Below are 20,993 nucleotides of genomic sequence, written 5' to 3'. Positions count from 1 at the left end.
CGAGAATCAAGTCATAATATAACAAGAATAAAGTCGTAACTTTACAAGAAAAAAGTCGTAGTATAATGAGAATAAAGTCATAATATTACGAGAATAAAGTCATAACTTTACGAGAATAAAGTCACAATATAACGAGAATAAAGTCATAACTTTACGAGAATAAAATTCGTAATATTACGAGAATAAAGTCATACCTTTACGAGAAAAAAAGAAAATAACACGTGTATACAATATTATACTAGTAGTACATAGTACTTATTTATTTCTGTATTCTTTTCTTTATGCATTTCTTTTTACATGTCTTTATGCCTTTCTGCCTCACTATATGAGGGGGCTGTCACTCAACAAGTTTCATCATGGGGTCAGAGTGCATAGATTGACTGTATGCTAGCTTCCTTCCTGTATATATACAGTATATAAATAAATAAATGCAAAAATGAATAAATAATTAAAACAATTTCTAAAAATAAATACAGAAATAAAATTACACACACACATATATATAACAATACATAACAATATATATATATATATATATATACATATATACATAAATAAATACAAAAATGAATAGATAATTAAAACAATTTATTAAAATAAATACAGAAATAAAAGGGAAAATTAAACAGAAGAATAAATAAATAAGTAATAGATCACATACATACAGACATATATATATATATATATCACACACACACACACACACACACATATATATAATAATATATATATAACAATATATATATATGATTTATTACTTATTTATTATACAATATAACAATATATATCTATATAAATGCAAAAATGAATAAATAATTAAAACAATTTCTAAAAATATATACAGAAATAAAAGGGAAAATTAAACAGAAGAATAAATAAATAAGTAATAAATCATACATTTATATATAGCGTTATATATACAGCGGTATATATATAGCGTTATATATATAGCGGTATATATATAGCGTTATATATATACCGTTATATATATAGCGTTATAAATATATATATATATATATATTTATATAAATGCAAAAATGAATAAATAATGAAAACAATTTATAAAAATAAATACAGAAAAAAGGGAAAATTAAACAGAAGAATAAATAAATAAGTAATAAATCATGCCCTATATATATATATATATATATATATATATATATAGAGAGAGAGAGAGAGAGAGAGAGAGAGAGAGAGAGAGAGAGATATCGGGACGCGGAACTGGTGAACATGGTATGCGCAACTACTCGGACGACAAAGAGGTGCGGACATGTGTAAATATCCACTGCACTGAAACATGTTAGTAAATAACGTGAAGACGTGAAGACATGAAGACACGAAGACAGGATGTAGATGAATTAATGATGTCTGAAGCTGCTTTAGAGGAAGTTTCTGTTTTGTCCTCCATCTACTGCAGAGCAGGAGAGTTCAGACTCCTCCAGTCTGGTAGGTTAGTAAACAACATGTAAACAACCGTCCTCCAGGGGGTCTTTAGGGGGGATAGCAGGTCAACAGTAGATGTCACATAGAAGTGGTATACATCATCTGAAAGCTGAGAACCTGAAGGTTAATTTGACTAAACTGGTTTTGATTTAAACTGCTCAGAAACCTCCTTATTGTCAATCTAGCTAGGAAAGCCATCCATCCTCTGAATGCTCTAGGTCTCTAGTTTGTGTCTGTATAGTTTCATGAGGCTGTGATTATCCTAGAGGTCACCACAGGTCGTTTTATACAGTGAGGGCAGGTTTTAAAAAGAGAAAACAATGATCTCACTACAATGAAATGGTTACTATGGGGACTAACATCATCACACATGAATACAGTTGGGCTCATTGGATCCACAAGAGTCTCAGCTTTACTGTGATACCCAATTTATGTAATTAAAGACTATTTAGGGACCCCAGTATGAAGAAATATTCAAACACACCATTTTAGAATAGGAGAAAATTAACATTTATGTATGCAAAATACAAAAAACTGCATGTGATTGTCATAAAGTGGGCATGTCTGTAAAGGGGAGACTCGTGGGTACCCATAGAACCCATTTTCATTCACATATCTGGAGGTCAGAGGTCAAGGGACCCCTTTGAAAATGGTCATGCCAGTTTTTCCTCACCTAAATTTAGCGTAACTTAGGAGCGTTATTTAGCCTCCTTCCTGACAACCTAGCATGACACGGTTGGTACCACTGGATTAGGTTTTCTAAAAAGCTACTAGAGCCTCTGAAAGACAGTAAAATCTGTCAGGATCACCGGTCTCAGAGGGTTAAAAAAATATGAATATTAGACTTTAAATGCTACTGTGTGTTAGTGCTGCACATCACTCTGCCTTGCCTTCTAGCTCAGGATGGGCTCACGGTCCAGATCAACAGCACTGTTGGAGGAGGAGAAAGAGGGTTGGACGTGAGACTGCTGTTCCATCTGCACCCCGACTACCCTTCCTGCCCCCCCGCCATCTCCGTCTCCTCCACCGGCCTCTCTAGGACTCAGTGTCACGACATCAGACAGAAGCTGCTGGATCAAGCTGCAGCTCTACCACCGGAACCGATGGTGCATCAGCTAGTGGAGTGGTTGCAGGTAAATTAACTTACTGACTCTCTGATGAGCTGTAACTTTAGACATTTAGCTGGTTGCATTTAATGGAGCAACAACAATATTTTTACGTTAAAGTGATGCTCCTCAAATAATCATTTAATCTGTGTTATAAATAGCAGTGTGTGGAGGTGACAGAGAGCTGCAGAGGTGGCGAGGAGGAGGGGAAAGACAGAGAAACAGAGGAGGAGTGGACGGCGGTTCTGTCGTTGGATCACATCCGATCTCGAAATCGTTACGTCGGTCTGCTGGAGCGCTGGACTCAGCAGCTGCAGCTCACTGGGAGGTTATTACTGGGACGAAGTATACTGGTTATTCTGCAGGGAGCCAGACCCAACATCAAGGTATACCAACCCGCATGTTTAACACGCCATCACACAAAGACTTGTAGACAGTACTTAATTGTATATATCCTGTATGGACATGCTGTAGGACCACGTCTGGTGAATTTAAAGATGTATTCAATATGCACTGGAAAACATACAGTACATGTTAAACGGGCCATGTATGGCATTATAACATCTCTTTACAGCATTATTGTGGATCTTAATCCATGCAGTTTCCCTCCAGCATCACTGATAGCAGCCAGAGCTGCTGGCTGAAACTACGTCCAGTGTAGGAAACAACTGTATAACCAAAGAGTGTTGAGTGTATTCTGACTGTAATCGTGTCTCTTCAGGAGTTTTGCCGCCTTTTGAAGACGGTGAAGGTGGATGTGGATTCTTCAGGCAAGAAATGCAAAGAGAGGATGATGAAGGTTCTCATCGAAAGCCCTTCGTCTTCCTCCTGTGGACACAGGTATGGATCATCACAGACGTACAGTATGACTCTGATGTAGCAGAGACACACGGCGGTATTACTACTGCACTCATATGGTTTCTCTCTCTCTTTCTCTCTCTCAGTCTCCAGGGGTTTGGAGTGAAGAACTACGAGTCATTGCCAGAGCTGACCGCGGCCTTCCAGGAAATCAACATGACTGAGCTTTACCAGCAGATCCTGCCGTCATTAAGGGACTGACAGCACGCCGGTTACATCCTGACATCCTTTTTTAAAGCCTGTAAACAGAGCCATGAGGAGATGCAGAAGTCTAGTTTTCTCTCAGAACACTTGAATTACAATATGCTGAAAGGTTATTGTGGATTTTTTTCCCCCAATGATTCCAAAAGATTCTGCCTACTGAAGCTTTAAGTGTGTTAAATATAAATGCCAGAATGGTATAAATAATAAAATATGCTGTGCAGAGGTGTGCCTGCAGAGGGCGGTGTTGTTCCTTGAAGGGTTTGACTCGTAGTACAGATCTAAATGTTCTCAGCTGTCTCTCTCTCACCAAAATAACCAATGTTAGCTATTACATATAGATATAACAATCAGAAAGCCACGTCATTTACACAAATTCAGCATAACATTTTCATGACCTTTTTAGTGCTTCGGGACACACAAGTCTTTAAGAGTGACACTACTATTTCTCCTTTGATTAATGGCATCCTTAAACAGTTCAGTCTGTTTTTAGGAATATCTCAGTTTCTTGCTAAAACTGAATATTTACAAATGTGGATTAGATATTGTAATTGTACATTCAGGCTCACCGGGAAATTTGGGAGAAATCTTGGACCATGTTTACAGCTCAGACACAGTAAAAATACCAGCAATTAACTGACAGGCTCTTTAATCTGATGTTAATGGAATAAGTTGCCCACATGGAATGGACACAGGCACATGTGTTTATTATGAAACTAATTTGTGTCCTCACTTGCCTGCCTTCAGTTGACACTAACCAGACAGGAGGGTCTGATATAAAACAGAACAAGGAGAGTATCTTCATCATTACCAGGAACATCATCATCAGCACACAGACAGCTCTGGGTCTCAGATGAGCCAGTTTTAAGTTGGACACCAAGAGGACATGAAAACAACACATTCCTGTTGCTTCGTCTCCAGAATTTGAACATCAGGTCGTTCACCAGTTTACAGCTGTTGTGTGGTGTCAGAACATGTGGCTCTGTGAAGGCTGTAATATGTGAATGACTGCTATAGCTCCATCCTCATCCTCAAGAACTGACTTTATGAAGCGGAGTGAAGCACTGACGGAATGAAAAACACTGTGTTACCCTTATAGCATAATTCAACTTATTATTTTTCACTTAGGATTTTATGATTTTTTTCATCTGTTCAAAATGTACCTTAAAAGGAGATTTGTCAAGAATTTAATACTCTTATCAACATGGGAGTGTGCAAATATGCTGCTTTTTGCAAATGTATGTATATATTTATTATTGGAAATCAATTAACAACACAAAACAATGACAGATATTGTCCAGAAACCCTCACAGGTACTGCATTTAGCATAAAACAATGCTCAAATCATAACATGGCAAACTGCAGCCCAACAGGCAACAACAGCTGTCAGTGTGTTAGTGTGCTGACTTGACTATGACTTGCCCCAAACTGCATGTGATTATCATAAAGTGGGCATGTCTGTAAAGGGGAGACTCGTGGGTACCCATAGAACCCATTTACATTCACATATCTGGAGGTCAGAGGTCAAGGGACCCCTTTGAAAATGGACATGACAGTTTTTCCTCGCCAAAATTTAGCGTAAATTTGGAGCGTTATTTAACCTCATGTGATGCCGGTATCTTCACTCTAGCTTTAGATTGGTGCTAGATTTAATAGGACTGGGGGCTTGTGTTTTCCAGGCCCATAAAAGGCCCACGAATCCCAACATTTCTGGCTACACTGGTGAGTTTATCAGAGCTTTTCCACTGAAAACAGCTGCCTGCCTGCTGCTGGAAATGACGCTGATGAGATCCGTGAGAGTGAAAAAAACAAACATTAAAATGAAGCTGGAAAAACAACAATGAGCTGAAAGATGTTCAACCGCTCTGTAATGTAAGGCTAAAAATAGCAGAGCTAGCATTGGGGAGATAGCATCATGATTTAATTAAGTTGTGGTCATAGCAGTTACCGTAAACCAACGTAGGACTTGTGGCTTTTAAAAGCTCAGTGTGCTTTATTATTTACATTTTAACAGAGCTGGAAATATCCAGCTCAAAATAATAAAAAAAAAAAACTCATTGAAACAGGTGAAGGGAAATAGACAATAATTCAGAACCTTAAACTGAGACCATGACGTGATATAGAAAGTAAAACTAATTTGATAAACCAGAAATAAAACAAGTGTCAGCTCCATTCTTTACTGTCTTTGAATAAAAACTGTTTTTAAACAGTACGTTGTGCTGCAAAAAGCACAACCATTATAATGCAGTTTTGTACATAGTAATTGTCCACATTCAAAATGTTCTACGAAAATCACACCTGCCTTCAACAACATGCAAAAATACAACTGAAGAGCTTCATTCTAAAAACATGTTATACCCTGTAATAGTCATTTTTAGTTCTTTATGAATGACTGTAACTGACGCAGGTTTGACAACATGATGACGCTTCAGGTTTAGAGGAGAGGAGGAGGAGGAAGAGGAGGTATACCGGGAGGTGGCCGGCTCCTCATCCGTTCATCAGACAGGTCCGGCAGCAGAATTGACGGTACAGCTTCTTCTCACAGAGACGGTTGGACTTGACCATCTCACAGAACATCTCATCCGCTGACAGACAGAAGCAGAGAATATAATTATTAAATAAGGTTTATAATAAAGTACATTTTGAGGTAAATTTTGGGGTAATTTGGAAGTAATTACAAAGAAATTTCAACTTCCCAATTATCACCTAATTACCATGAAATTTGCGGACCTGTAAAATGAAGTTTACCACAAATCTGTACGTACGAATGGTTCCTGCATAGGGCCCATTGTGTGTGTCTTTGAGGTCTAATAAATGTGTTTGGTTAAGCCCAGTGGGATGGGTCACACAGTTTTCTTTGTTTTCTTTGGTCTGTAGTTGAGTGGTTAATTGACTGACGGGGACTGAGTGGCTCCAGGTGTGTTCAGGTGTGCTCTGCAGGTGTCTCCAGTCTCAGCCAACAGTAGTCCTCACCTGATAGGCCAGTTTGAACTGGAAGGGTGGGCTCTATATTAGTATGTGTGTAAGCTCCAGTCCTGTGGTGAGCAGTGTGTTTGAAAGCAGAGGACTTTTTTTAAAAGTCTGCCTGTCACTGAGATGTTTTCTCTTCATAACCTTTCACCTTGCCCTCCTGCACCTCACTTTACAACAGCGTTGAATGCATTTCCTTCCTCGTAAAACATTTGCTAAGCAGAATTTGGCAACACTTAATTTTACTTTAAGTATTTTGGAGTGCAAATCAGATGCGAGACAGGGAGGTTTGCTGTTACAATAGCTGACATTATCCAAACATGAAATAGATTAAATAAATGATCGAGGAAGTAAAAAATAAAGCACAGAAATGAGGTGTCATTGGAGAGAAAAAGCTGCATGGAGGTCGTTCACAGAGCTCCTCCAGTACTGGCAATACGGGTGCACAGCATCGCCCTGAAGTGAATGAAGCTGATTGATGGGTTACAATTTCAAACTCACCGTTATTACAGGATGCGTTCACAACACAAGTCCTGCTGACCAGACTGTAACCCTCTTTGCATTTGGTGCAAGTAGTTCCAGGGCCACTGCAGCTCAGACAGTTTTCCTCACACCTTGAGAGACAAAGCGAAATCAAAACCAGTACAGAGCTGGAATCATCAAATCCTAAACAAACACACATTTAATTAATTTCCTTTTTATATAGTGAGAGTTTCTTGGGGATACCCATCCTAGTTCACCAGATTGTCTAGAGTTTTTGCCACCTAGCTTTCCAGCGTTTCCTTGTCCTGCCTGATTTACTAGTTTTCTTGACCTTGCCTGTTGCCTGCCCCTCGTCAGATTTGTTTGCCTATTGGACTGATTACCTGGTTTGGTTTTATTTTATTTATTATTGTGTCATGCATAAATAATATGCCCAGCGCAAACGGGCTTACAAGACACCATTATTTAGAACATAAAGAAAAGACGGACGCAGAAACCAGAGTAGCAGTATCCTTCCCCGCCAGTAAATCCCGAAGTAGGGCTTCGAAGTTTGATTCCATGATTCGATTAGTGTGCTAACTTTGCCGATCGAACGTACACTTTTGTAAACTGCCGGTTGGATTTCAGGTTGTGCTTCCCACGCAGCACGGCCACCTTTTCTCTTTCAACTCCACTTTCACCACCCTTGGGGCCTCTGGCTCGCAATCGCTGCATTGGAACCGGTGTTGAAAACTGTTCACAAGCACAACCCACCTCCAAAAGCTCTTTTAATTTTCCGTCTCCGTCGTATGGTAAATCATAATGACGATCCACACATCAGCATCAAACTTGTTGGGAGTGTTTGAGTTCCCTGATTGAAGTTTTTCTTCCAGCTGATCCAAGCGTGCCTTTAGTGCACCGATTTCTAAATCAATATTTTCTTGTATTTCTTTAACGCACTTCTTAAGTTCTCCTTTCAGAATCTTTTCCAGTGAACCATACAGCCCGTCCACCTTGCTGTTAAGCTGTTTTTAAATGTAATCCATCTTCATCTGAATCACTTTCATCTCCTTCAGAAGCACGCCTGAATTGTTTTCTCAGCCATTTTTTGAGAATTTGTCTTCTCCAAATGCTTAGCACTGATTTACTCCCAGTAGCCTGTGCCTTTTTTCCCCACAATGAGAGGCTCAGTAAATCACAAAAGTTTGACCTCTGCTCCGTCCAGATCTAAGAATGACTGCCCTGGTATTGACATCTGCCTGTTTCATTAAGTAAAAGCTTTACTTGACTGTTGAACTGCCTCCTGGTCGTGTTTTTGGGTTTCACTCTGCCAGTTTTGTTATTAGCCTGATAATTTAAAATGATCCAGAGATGAACCAGCGATATTCGTAAGACTAAAAATCACCCACCTGTGACACATCTTATGAGGGACTCCTGCTGCCTCTGCAGAGTAGTAGCCAGGAATACAGGCCTGCACACACCTCCACTCCTGCTGCAGGTAGCCCTCAACACACTGGATACACTCCTCCTTACCCGGCCCTGGGGAGCAAACACAATGCCATGCAGGGTGAAAACCTCCAGGTCACTATATGACACGTTATCAGGAGCACACAGTGCTTTTGGAAAGATCAAAATATATTCTTGTTTACCTCAGGCTTTTAAATGAGCATTTGCCTCATGACTACAAGGTTGTATTTCTGCTGCTTCTCTGTAGAAACTGCACATACTGTACCTGGCAAACACACTGACCTGTACAAGTCCTACAAGAGGAATGGCACGGGCTGCAGGTCATCTCTTCCACGTGGAAAAAGGTCCCATTGGTGCATTCAGGAACACAAGTCATCCCTGCCAACCTAGAGACCAACATCAACTACATTACAATACTGTTTTAAACCAAAGGTAAAATATGAATATACAGCTGTCTTAAGTGTCTTTCCATACCTGTAGCCTTCGGTGCAGGCTGTGCATCTGTCCGCATACCTCAGGCATCTCATACAGGTGTCATGACACTTCAGACACTGTCTCTGATCTGGCATAGACAGCAAGCATCAATATAATGGTGGAAATAAAAAAAAAAGGCCGACTGAGTTCGGTCTACACAGTGGTCAGTTGACTTACTCTCATCAGCAAAGTAACCTGGGGGACAGGTATCGATGCAGCTGGAGTTGAGTGTGTTGAGGTAAAGGCCTCTTCGACAGGAGAGACATTCGACGGCCGATCGGCCGACACATCCCTCGCAGCCTTTATAGCAGCGTCTACAGCGACGAGACGCTACGTCCTCGTAGTGTCCCCCTGGACAGTGGCTCACGCAGGTTCTACACACATGTGATCCATTGTTAATGAAACTATATTGAGTAGTTCTGGTTCCACTTCCTTCTTCTATCAACTCTTACCTGCCACTTTTCAAGCTGCCTGAGCTGAAGTGGACACAGTTGAGGCAGTGGTCAGTATCTGGTCCGTCACAACCCTGGTCTCCACACTCACTGTGGCACGGTCCTGGATGAACAACACATTGATTATGATCAACACCATCATCATCATCGTCCTCATCATTTCAAACAGCTAATAAAAGCTCTCTTTCCGTGCTACATTCATTATTCTGTCCTTGAGAAAATATGTCGGACAAATTTTTGATTGGTAACTGCAATAATATATTTACTAGGGCTGTCAAAGTTAACATGATAATAGTGCATTTACGCAGATTTGTTTTAACGGCACTAATTTCTTTAACTCATTAACACAACTTGTGGTTTTTAGGTTGAAGCGGGCTCAATTTTAAAGCCAGAGCCTTAATATTTAGTTATTTCGGTTTAGATGTGAAAGTTGGGGGGAAAAAAATGAACTACTTTGATTCTCTCACCATGGTACTCGTCTTCCTCCTCCAGCTCTGGCTCCTCCAGGATCTCCTCTGGGACCGGGTTCTCCAGCATCCTCGAACGGGAGTGCTGAGTACTGCAGTTCTGGTACGGCGTCTGAGACGTGCCATGAAGGATCAGTGTCCATTCTTTTAGGTTGCCTGTGCCAAGTTACAAATAAAGCTTTTTTTTCTGGATAAGGACATCAGCTTCAATAGTAATGGTAAATCTAAATATGTGCCTGAGTGTGCATGTGCTGTTGGACCTTACCCAGCAACTCAGGGTTGCGCAGCTTTGATCGTGTGTCAACAATCTCCAGAGTCCACGTGCCCTCTGCCCTCTCGCCCCAGAAATGAACAGTCATGAACTCCCAGTTCCTGAAGCCCTCATTAGAGCTGTCAAACAACCTGTAAACACAACAGGGAGGTGATGTTAACAAGATAAATGACCCCTTCACAGGCCGTTTATACTGTACCATTTAGACATGATGGAATCTTTGGCCAGTTTAGAGATTTGGAGACCAAAAACAGTGTCAAAATTCTGAGACATTTAGACCTTAAATCTCTCAATGTCCCTGCTCCTACCCACATTTATGCACCTAGGAATAATATGACATGAAATTGCACACTGGCAGCTGCCTGTTAATGTACTGTATTGGCACAGCATGCCAAAAGAGTGAGAGTTGGCAACCCTGCGTTAGCATTTAGCTCAAATCACTGCTCAAAGTTAAACCTCACAGAGCTGCTAGTGAAACTGCTATTCCATCACAGTGCCAAACCACCTCATCTGCCCTTTATATGGATATTTGGTGGCAGTGGTGGGACGTCTCGTCCTCATAGAGACTGGAGACCAAGAAGCAACCAAGGCAGTTCAACACCAGGAGTGTGCAGAGTGACCAGGCAAGGACGCCACATCAGCACCCAGGGGCTTTTCTGGGTGGCCAAGGGGACCACTTCAGCTGCTGATGAAGGTCACAGGAGCCTCCACCAGGGAGTGGGTTGATCAATTGTATGAACTGACTCAAAGGCAGATGGAAATCCAGGAGAGAGAGAGGCCGTCAAACAGGGGCAACGGTGAATGAGTGTCCAGGTGTAGTTCAACCAGGTTCGGGATGAGATGGAGGCATAAAAAGCAGGAAGCAGACGAGAGGAGGGTAGACCCCGGCAGTCCAGAGGGAATGGACTCAATGTCACCTGAGAGGGCGCCTCCACAACCCACAGCAGTCAACCCGACCACTGGGGTCTGCAATGGCTCCATCAGAGGAAAGACTCAAACAAACATATTTGTAGATGGATGTTTTAGATGCATCCCTTTGTTTCACTAAACTAAAATAATGGCAGAAAATAGTAAAAACTGTCCAAACCTCTACAGATGAAACTACAGCATCTGCACAGATAGAAACAACTGGGGAATTTGGTCAAACTGAGCCTCTAATAAAAGGCCAATGTGATGGGATTCATACAGTATATAGGTGGACCTCCAGCATGCATTGGTGTGTGCAGTGTAGCGCTCACCTCTTGGCCAGTAGCTGTGATCTGGTCCCAGACGGAGAGATGAGGTTGATCTCCACGTCTCCCCGTCGCGGGTGGACGAGCAGGACCTTGACCACCACGTGCTCCAGGTGAGCCACGTGCTGCTCGGCTTCTTCTGAACACCCAGAGGTGGTGACGCTGCTGTTCAGAATCTGGTCAGCATGGATGTACCTATAGGACAGCCATAAGCATATACGCATTATGCAATTACATAACATAGTGGCGTTAAAACAAATTTGAGTTTAAGGCGTTATTATCGACTTTGACAGCCCTATAAGTTATATATTTGTGTTGAATTTTGGTTATGGCTTTTATTTGTTTGGTATAGATTTATATAATTGTTATTTAAAGCATGCAACTATTTGCTGTTGAATAAGATACATGTGGTATTGATTCAACAAGACAAGGCCAAAAACATCTGTCATCATCCATCCTGGAATTCAAACACAGATGCAGCCGAAAGTAATTTCTCACATATTTTTTTGAGTATTTTCCACTCTTCAGTTCCGATTGGGCATTGTGTATCAAGGGATAGATACTTGTTTATATCCCTTCAACTTGTTGAATGAAAGATTTTCATTTTAAACCTGGCTGCAGTTTAGCTCACCTGGTGCGTCGCTCAGGCACGTGACTGCAGATGTGCTGAGGAGGAACCGTCCTCCACTTGGAAGCCTCCAGCACCATGGCCTCTGCATCCACCAGGCCAAACCCATACAGGTGGCTGACTGTGAGGAGACACACACACAGACTGATTACAAGACAATGACAACGTAAAGACAGATTATACTGAGACCTCCTATAATTCTCTGTGGCTTCAGTGTTGTTGAAAGTATTTTGAATATTAAAACAGTCAATGTTCTATGTGAGTATTAGAAGTAGAATGCAGTGTTGCCTCTGAGTCCCGCAGCGTTGGTCTTCCAGTCATCGGCTTTCAGGTGGACCGGTCTGGAGGTCTTTGCCAGAAGATGCTGCACATCCCTCCATGTCAGCAACAGGCTGCAGAATCCAAACACACTGTTCATCTCAGAGTGACTCACGACCGTCATTTTGTTTGCTTTGAGCCTTTCATTGTTATGACAAGTCAATTCAGTTTCTTTAGTTCAACCAGGTTTGAAGAAATGCACCCTGTTTTTGGCCGACTGTTCCACTGGTCAACTTTAACGGCAAGACACCATTAAACGTATACTATTCTACACTTAAAAGTCCACTTTTATAAACTAAAAAGTGGGCCAATTTAGTCCCAAGAAGAACTGAAGTAGCTTACAAGTAAACTACTAGTACATTGATATTAGTATACTTACTACATAAAGTATACTTGGGGGAAATATACTTGAACTTTTTATTCCATAAAATAAGCTTGAAGTATACTACTTTTTCGTACAGTACTGTTTATGCTGAAGTGTTTTAAATAATAAGCATGTGAGAGTTTTTAAACAGATGTTTTTATATCGTTTTTCTGTTGTTAAACGTGGCGTCCATTTACTTCAATTCATCAAGACTTAAGATAAAGTATTCCTTTAATGTTTATGAAGGGGTGTCTAAAAATGTATTTTTATTTGGCTGTGTAACTGCAGTTTCTAGATAACAGTGTCTTGTCAGCAGAAGAGCTAAACAGACATAAAGATAGAAGACAGATGGTGAAAGTGGAGGGGGGGACAGAGTAATGACATGATTATAACATTAATGATGACTGACTTGGCCTCCAGGGCGAGAGCTATGATTCCAGCCACAATGGGAGCAGAGACAGAAGTGCCGGTGTGACCGTCGGTGCAGCGGTGCCGGAGGTCAGTGGTTACCTGCAAGCAGCACAAACACAGTATATAGCTCTCATTTGAGGCAATCGATGCTGTGTTGGTTGTCTACAGAGAGCCCTTAATTTGACAGAATGCAGATCAGACTATACATGTGCGTTGCCAGCCTTACTTTACATGAACATTTCCATTTTATGCTACTTTATATTTCCACATTTCAGAGGGAAATATTGAACTTTTTACTCATTTTATTTTACAGATATAGTTACTAGTTAAACCAGGTGGTTCTCAACCTCTTTGGCTTGTGACCTCTTGCAAAAAAATCAGTCCAGTTGGGGTCCGTTGTCACATGTCCGTTGTCACATCCTATTTACAAATCTCTAAATGGCTAGCTGTCAGTGAACACACCACCAGGCCTGTTTGAATTACTGAAAAAAAAGTGGGGAGTGTTTCAAAGGTCTAATCTAGGCTACAGTAGAGTAGTCGTGAAGCAAAACTAATCCTCTCCACACAAGCTGACCTGACTGTTTGGCTGGCCTCAACCTTATACATCGCTTCTCTCGTCACTCTGGTTGCTTTTACACAAACCAAAGCATAATATTTACACTGAGGAACAGAGTGTGTGACCGGGCCGCAGAGACCCGGCTGGTAGCCAGAGCCGAGACACGACCCGGCTCCTGATTCTCACTCTCATTCTCATTCTCATTCTGTTCATTGTTAACTGCAGCACTGCTACTACTACTACTACCTTTATATGTGTGAACATAAATCAGTATGTCTCTTCACTTGGTCATCTTTCTCGTGTTTTCTATCTACTCTCCACATGACGTAAGAGACACGCCACAGTCTAAGCAAACACAACCTCGCTGATCTTTGGTCTTCTCCCACACTCACACACACTGTACCCACTTGCATATGCATACAACTTTCACCTTACAACAACCTTTGTACACTTTGGCTTCATGTCTTTGGAGTACATGCCTCACCTCCTATCTCATCCCTACGGTGGACAAGAAAGCTGTTCTCATAACTTCTCATGAAGTCATAACTTGGAGAAAAGGTCTCCATTTAGTTTTTTCCTTTTATATCAAGCTACCAATAGTGGTTGGTCACTTTAACAGTCAAATGACCGGAACATGAATACAAATATGACTCATAGGTTCAGTGATGTGTCTCGTTTGCTCCATGCCAACAACTTAGCATACTATCATGGTCACAGGTTGTCATTTTGGTTGCCAAGCCTCAACAGGGCGAGTCTTGCTTAATATGAGCAGACCTGAGGGTGGACCTAGAGATATGGACAACTCGTTTTTCACTCCCAACTCGTCAAATACCGATGCTCAGCAGTCAGTGGTCAGTGGTCCTCAGGCACCATTTAGCGTCTGTACACACCGGGCTTTCAACTATCTCCAATGAAAACCCATCCGCCTCAGTATAAGACAGTCAGAGCAACTGACGTAGTATAGAGAACAAGAAAGTCCACATAGGGGGGAAGTCGGGGTGGATGGTTGGATCAAAGAAACACAGAAGTTTACCCAGGTGACCGCTGTTTGTGTCCCGTGTGAAACCACCATCAACGTTGACTTATTTGACCTTACTTTTGTTTCGTAACTTACGTACGTAACTAACTTATTTTACGTTACAAACATTATTTATACCCAAACCACGATCTAACCAAGTACTTTTGTTGCCTAATCCTAACCAAGTAAGCCTAAAAACTACCTAAAAACCTATGTTTTTAGGTATTTTTTGTAGTATATGTGAAATATTATCACCTTATAAAACTGTCAAAGTGAACACACACATCCAGCGACAGTTGATGAAGTGTATGCAGTACTCACAATCTTCCTCTCGTTGAACTCTCCACTGCTGTATGTCGTGGCCATGATGGAGCTGCAGGCCTCCAGGTACCAGGGCTTGTTTCCGTTCTCTGTGGTGCTGGAGATGGAGATGGTGTAGATGCTGCTGGTGTAACCGTCACATGAACAGTGATCGCCCTGACGACCACCGTTTCCTGACGCCCAGACAAAAATGGACCCCAAGCCTTTGCGTCCCTGTGCGACACATAGTGATGCTGTGATTCCACTCAAACATCACACATTCTGTACATGCATAAGAGAAGCTCTGTCTTTTCTTTGTGACCTATCAAACCTTCTTGATGCCTCGCTCAAAAGCCTGCTTAGTCAGCAGCCCTGGGCCGTCCACTGTCTTGCCGTCGTCTTTTGGTCCCCAGCTGGCGCTGTAGATGTCGATGTAGTCAGGTCGGATTCCCAGGGACTTGGCCTCTACCAAATCAGTCACGTCACCATCCAGCATCCGAATCCCTGTGTGCAAGGTCAATCCCAATATATCAAACTCATTTCAAATGGAATGAATGTAAGGCACCCAGTCTTCATTGCATCTTCATTAGGGCCCTATTTTTAGGGGGTGGGAGGATACTGTCGCCTAAACAGTACTGTTCTGTATTTTGCTATTGTCATCTATAGTGGTTATTTGCATAAAAACACAATTCAAATGATTATGATTATTTGAATATTTGCTTTGATTAAAAAAAATCTAGGCAAGTTGCTTAAAGCTAGTAAACAGATCATAATTCTCTCTCTAATATCTATTTTATATTGCTGTGAAAACATCTCCTGGATTTATTCAAGTTCATTTTACAAGATTACATTTGAACACATCATGATAACGTTGTAATTTACCTTTGCCCAACAGTCATTTTTAATGAGCAGAGCTTGAACGCCTCATAATAATAACTCGATGGCACTTCTGTTAACGTTAGTAGCTCCGTTATTTAACCAAGCAGGACTGTGCTGCCCACCTGCAAACAGGTAACTTTACTAACACTCATCTTGCTGATTTCAACACAGATTTTTTGTTGACAGTGTCGCATTATCAGGGAAAAAAACAGGGTGCGTCCCCTTAGGTTTAGTAGAGCATTGCATTTGAACGCTTTTTTTTCTCTCCGCCGTGTCTCCGGTCCCAAACAAACTGAAAGATGATATGGCGTATGCGTCATTGTGCATGCATAACTGTTGGAAAGCATCAATAAGAGGAATTGATAGTCACACAGGCATGAAATGCCAAGGAATTGGACAACTAGGAACCAAATCTCTGTTTCCATCACTAGCGTTTTCCCTGTCTGCCAAAGTGACGGATGGCCTGACGATTTCATCCGCCACTGCGAACAATTTACCCGCATTTGGTGGGTGCTAATTTCAGACCCTGGGTGGGGACCATGAATATCTGCACCATGTTTCATGGCAATTCATCCAATAGTTGCTGAGATATTTATGTCTGGAACAAAGTGGCGGCTCAACTGACCAAACTGCTAAGTGTTGAGAAAAGGACAGAGAACCCTACCTCCAATGTGAGCATTATAGGCAACCCCGACGATACAATGGGAGTTATTGGCCGCTGCTGCAACTTCACCTGCGCACCGAGTTCCATGTCTACATGAAGACAGAGAGCAAACACAGAAATTACAGCCTGACACACATAGCTGGGATCTGTTTCAACGGCAGATTAATGGAAACTTTTCTCGGAGGCATATCTGAAATAACTAATACAGAATAATAGCAAACTAAAGTCACCACTTTGAAAAGGTCAAAAACCTTTGACCCTAAAACATTTTCAAGACATTGGTGGTATTCTTTCTTACATGTTTTCATTGCGGGAGTTATAACGTGGTGTCGGGTCGTGGTCATTCCCATTGACATCATAACTTGCTAGATGGTCCTATTGAGAAATGATAAAGGAAAACAGAAGAAATGGCAGCAAATAGGTGAAGTTGAGACAGTTAGTGAAGCTTCTATCTCTCTTGGATGGATAACACATACGTAGTTCTGAGCCAGATCAGGGTGGTTCCTCTCGATGCCGTCGTCCAATATGGTGACCACCACGTTCTTGCCGGTGTAGCCCCTCTGCCAGGCCGCCAGGATGTTCATCTCCGAGCGACAGCTGCCGCTCTTATCGTTGCAGTGCTGGAAAGAAACACGGACGACAGGCACCCAAACTTCTTTCTCTTGTCTCGTCAAAATGGAAACGATTCATTGTAGTGTACTTACAATGTACCACATGTTGGACCATTTGGGGTCGTTGAAATGAATGAAGGTTGGGTCACTTTGGGCAAACCTCTTTACTCTTTGTTTTACTACCTGCTGCTGAGCCCAGTCCACCTAAAGATGGAAATGGAAACAACACTATATTTCAATTTCAAGAGAAAAAAGAACCACGCAACCCTTACAAAAAAGCAGTCAAGTTTATTTTATGAAGTATACTTAAGCAAAGTTCAAGTATATATTTCCCAAGTAGACTTTCTGTAGTAAGTTTACTAATATCAACTAGTAGTATATAAGCACACTGCTTTAATACTTCTTGGGACTAAATTGGCCCACTTTTTAGTTTATAAAAGTATACTTTTAGGTGTACTTTAAGTGTAAGAAAAGTAGACTTTGAGTACACAACTAGTTTACATTTAAGTCTTATTTTGTACTACAACTATTACTATAAGTCGTTTTCTAGTTTTATACTTGTAAGTGTACTACTTCAATATTTCTTGGGACTAAATAGGCCCACTTTTTAGTTCATAAAAGTATACTTTTATGTGTAAGTATTGAACTTATAGTTTACTAGTTTTATACTGGTACAGTAGCCCACTTTTTAGTTTATGAAAGTGCACTTTAGTGTATATTCAGTAAACTACTAGTTAAATAGTTTTTATACTACAAGTATACTAACTTATACCTTTCTTAAGTATATCTTGATCAAAAGATTAAGTGCAAGTATTATCCAAGAATACTTTTCTGAATACTTGTCAGTATGAGCCATAAGTATACTGTTGTTAAGTATATCTCTGATAAGCACATAAAAAGTAAACTGAAAGTATACTCTCTTATTTTAAGTTTAAAATAAGTATACTAATAGCACACTTGAATAAACTTCCTTTTGGGAAGAGAACATGGGTCAATCTTTTTTAAATCACGAGAGGCGTACAGCATTTTCACACCACTATATAAAGAAATGGAACAAATACAGAAATGTGTGAACTACTCTAAACTATGACCAGGGTTGACTGGTCTGCTCGGAAGGCTTTAGACAAGAGGAAAATGTGACATGTGTTCATGTGAGGATATCTCCTCTGTTGTACATTTTGATTTCACTTGAGAGAAAGTGATCCGAGTCTCACCTTAGGATCCATATGGATGAAGCTGTGCGGGCCCTTCAAAGAGAACGCAGCTCTGCGAACCACTCTGCTGTGGTGGAAATGGTAATGGTCCTCCAGACTTCCTATCTGACCAAACACATCCAACAGCAACATCAAGACAATGACAACAACGACACTGAAACTCCTATCTATCTGAGCTGCTGTTATCTAAATTGTTTTTACACTGATGTGGTTTGAACTTTTAACCTCTTTTACCCGACGGACCCAGTACCGGTTCTCTGAGGTCTTACCTATCCATAGAGACCAAGATCATGCATATAGACCTGGTAGTTGTAGAGCTATTCTTGATTTATTTTGGATATATCTGTCTATGCATCTCCACCTTCCAACACCATAGGGCTTAAGAGGTTAAAATACAAACATAAACCACAAAGCGGTCTACATTAAAAACACATTTGGGCCATCTGTATATGATGTAACGGAATAAATATGCATGTTCTCTCTAGACTTTGGACCAAAAATGTGAGCAGGATTCTCAGCACATGTGCACAGCTGGCACACTGCAGTCACATTCTTCAGACTACTGTCTACTCTAAACCATTCCTCTTCTACATCTGTCTTCATCCTACCTCCTCCACAGACTGTAGGCCGATCCAGTACCACGTTCTAATAAGGCAACCTTTATAAAGGGTTAAGAAGGGGGTTTTTTTTGCATTTTTTTCAACATACTATAATATGACTTTTTTTTTCGACATACTATACTATGACTTTTTTTTGCATTTTTTCAACATAGTATACTATCACTTTTTTGCATTTTTTCAACATAGTATACTATCACTTTTTTGCATTTTTTCAACATAGTATACTATCACTTTTTGCATTTTTTCAACATATTATATTATCTTTTGTTTTTGCATTTTTTTCAACATACTATACCATCACTTTTTTTTTTTTTTCATCATACTATACTATAATTTGTTTTGCATTTTTTTCAACATACTATACTATCACTTTTTTTGTGCATTTTTTCAACATAGTATATTATCACTTTTTTTGCATTTCTCGACATACTATACTATTACTTTTTTTTTTTTTTTTAACATACTATACTATCACTTTTTTTGCGTTTTTTCAACATACTATGCTATCACTTTTTTGCATTTTTTCAAAATACTATACTACCACTTTTTTGCATTTTTTCAACATACTCTGACTTTTTTTGCTTTTTTTCCGACATACTACACTTTAACTTTTTTGTATTTTTTTTCTCATTTCTTTCAACAAACCTCATCCAAACAATATTGAGGTCTATAACCTATGTCTTAGATGTAGCCATTTTGATTATAGCTTGATTATAGTTTCATGTTTGTGAACACTTGATCTCACAAATAGTGTATTTCATACTACTTTACTTCATTCCACTATGTAACAAATAAGACATCCATAACAGCAGAAATAAACGGTGTCATTACCTGTCCAAAATTGATATATCCATATTTTGCTGCGATCCTATCAGCTTGTTCCTGACCTCCTGTGATCCTCACGGCCCAGTGGTTTGTATAAACGCTCCCCGACACCACTGATGGACTAATGGTTTCTACAGTTAATACCATGAAAAGCAAGAACAAAGTCATCCTGACTTCAAAGTTGGGAAAAGCAAAGTGGGGTTTTAGTTGGATCTGTGGATCAGTGAGCAGCGCAGCTGTTGGAGAAAGTCTGTCATAAATCCATCATGTTGTGGTTACGACACATCCCGGTGAACTTCACTGAAAACCACGGAGGGGCTGTGTGTTAAGAGCTCCCAGCAGCAGCAGCAGCCAGTGGCCCAGAGATCAGAGTAGACACACAGAGGATCAGATCAGATCAGATGAGCGCCCTCCTTCAATGGATGCTGCTGCTCTCACCTGCTCTGATTAGGTTTATGCAATTGATTATGTTATTTCTCTGAAGTTACTACTACTACTGGGCAGGTATTGGCCCTGCTTTGCTGATGTGTTTGAAGGTACAGTATGTGTCACTGACCAATGAATCACCTATTTCTACAAACACACTGAGGTTTTTAAGACCAATGTGAACAAACACTGAGCATGGATACATCAACGTGGCTGGTTTGATGTTAACCTATCAGAGATCATTATGCTTTGTACAGTTTTATAATATGTCTCACATGCTGCCCACTGGCTATGTGATAGAATTAAGGCTGTCCCGAATACCATTTTTTGGGGCTTCAAAGCTTCGGTGAGTAATATTCAAAGGTATTCGAAGCTTCGTAGCGCTGCTTCAAACACACCCGCACAACAAACAGCAATATCCGTCTGATAATAACCAATAATTCTTCATGTGGAATATGAATAATGTTGTGGGATTATTCCTTATTTCGTGAGCTATTTTGTGATTTATACTTATCATTTATATATATTATACCGTATATATATATCTATATCTATAGATATAGATATATATATACAGTATATGGTCGAAGCTTCGAAGCATTTGGGTCAGAATGAATAGAGGAAGATTTCAGACTTTATGACACTCTTCATGTATCTAAAGTGATGCCACATTGAAAACACTGACTGCTCTGACTGCGGCGTTGTCTTGACTCCGCTGCCATCTAGTGAAGAAAACACATAGAGACAGAGTGAGAG

General features: G+C 40.5%; 2 protein-coding genes across 2 annotated transcripts; one reads left to right on the top strand and one right to left on the bottom strand.

Annotated features, from left to right (window-relative positions):
* The first annotated feature begins 1,313 nt into the window (after window positions 1-1,313).
* rwdd3 (RWD domain containing 3) lies at window positions 1,314-3,845 on the top strand. Its single transcript, XM_074659788.1, has 5 exons — window positions 1,314-1,446; window positions 2,341-2,576; window positions 2,714-2,935; window positions 3,271-3,389; window positions 3,494-3,845. The coding sequence occupies exons 1-5, from the start codon at window positions 1,329-1,331 to the stop codon at window positions 3,606-3,608; spliced, it is 810 nt and encodes a 269-aa protein (XP_074515889.1). The 5' UTR covers window positions 1,314-1,328; the 3' UTR covers window positions 3,609-3,845.
* Window positions 3,846-5,771: 1,926 nt separating this feature from the next.
* pcsk6 (proprotein convertase subtilisin/kexin type 6) lies at window positions 5,772-20,157 on the bottom strand. The gene is made up of 21 exons (XM_074659477.1): window positions 19,818-20,157; window positions 18,367-18,471; window positions 17,246-17,356; window positions 17,018-17,161; window positions 16,840-16,916; window positions 16,542-16,630; window positions 15,330-15,502; window positions 15,020-15,232; window positions 13,123-13,223; window positions 12,320-12,423; window positions 12,035-12,152; window positions 11,410-11,598; window positions 10,166-10,302; window positions 9,901-10,056; window positions 9,434-9,536; window positions 9,159-9,355; window positions 8,982-9,069; window positions 8,790-8,893; window positions 8,450-8,579; window positions 7,080-7,192; window positions 5,772-6,193 (listed from the first exon to the last, which is right to left on the bottom strand). The coding sequence occupies exons 1-21, from the start codon at window positions 19,977-19,979 to the stop codon at window positions 6,096-6,098; spliced, it is 2,712 nt and encodes a 903-aa protein (XP_074515578.1). The 5' UTR covers window positions 19,980-20,157; the 3' UTR covers window positions 5,772-6,095.
* Between the last annotated feature and the right edge of the window lie 836 nt (window positions 20,158-20,993).

Source organism: Sebastes fasciatus, chromosome 2 (genome assembly GCF_043250625.1).
Source record: "Sebastes fasciatus isolate fSebFas1 chromosome 2, fSebFas1.pri, whole genome shotgun sequence".
NCBI lineage: Eukaryota > Metazoa > Chordata > Actinopteri > Perciformes > Sebastidae > Sebastes > Sebastes fasciatus.
The sequence above is the reverse complement of the archived record's forward strand: the minus strand, read 5'-3'. Positions and strand labels throughout refer to the sequence as shown.

Excerpts from the sequence above, each read along its gene's own strand:
- rwdd3 (XM_074659788.1), top strand. The coding sequence starts at position 1,329 with ATGAAGACACGAAGACAGGATGTAGATGAATTAATGATGTCTGAAGCT. Across the intron at positions 2,577-2,713 it reads AGCTAGTGGAGTGGTTGCAG|TGTGTGGAGGTGACAGAGAG; the intron begins GTAAATTAACTT and ends TATAAATAGCAG. Across the intron at positions 2,936-3,270 it reads GAGCCAGACCCAACATCAAG|GAGTTTTGCCGCCTTTTGAA; the intron begins GTATACCAACCC and ends GTGTCTCTTCAG.
- pcsk6 (XM_074659477.1), bottom strand. The coding sequence starts at position 19,979 with ATGACTTTGTTCTTGCTTTTCATGGTATTAACTGTAGAAACCATTAGT. Across the intron at positions 10,303-11,409 it reads TCACAGCTACTGGCCAAGAG|GTTGTTTGACAGCTCTAATG; the intron begins GTGAGCGCTACA and ends TTGTGTTTACAG. Across the intron at positions 10,057-10,165 it reads GCGCAACCCTGAGTTGCTGG|GCAACCTAAAAGAATGGACA; the intron begins GTAAGGTCCAAC and ends AACTTGGCACAG.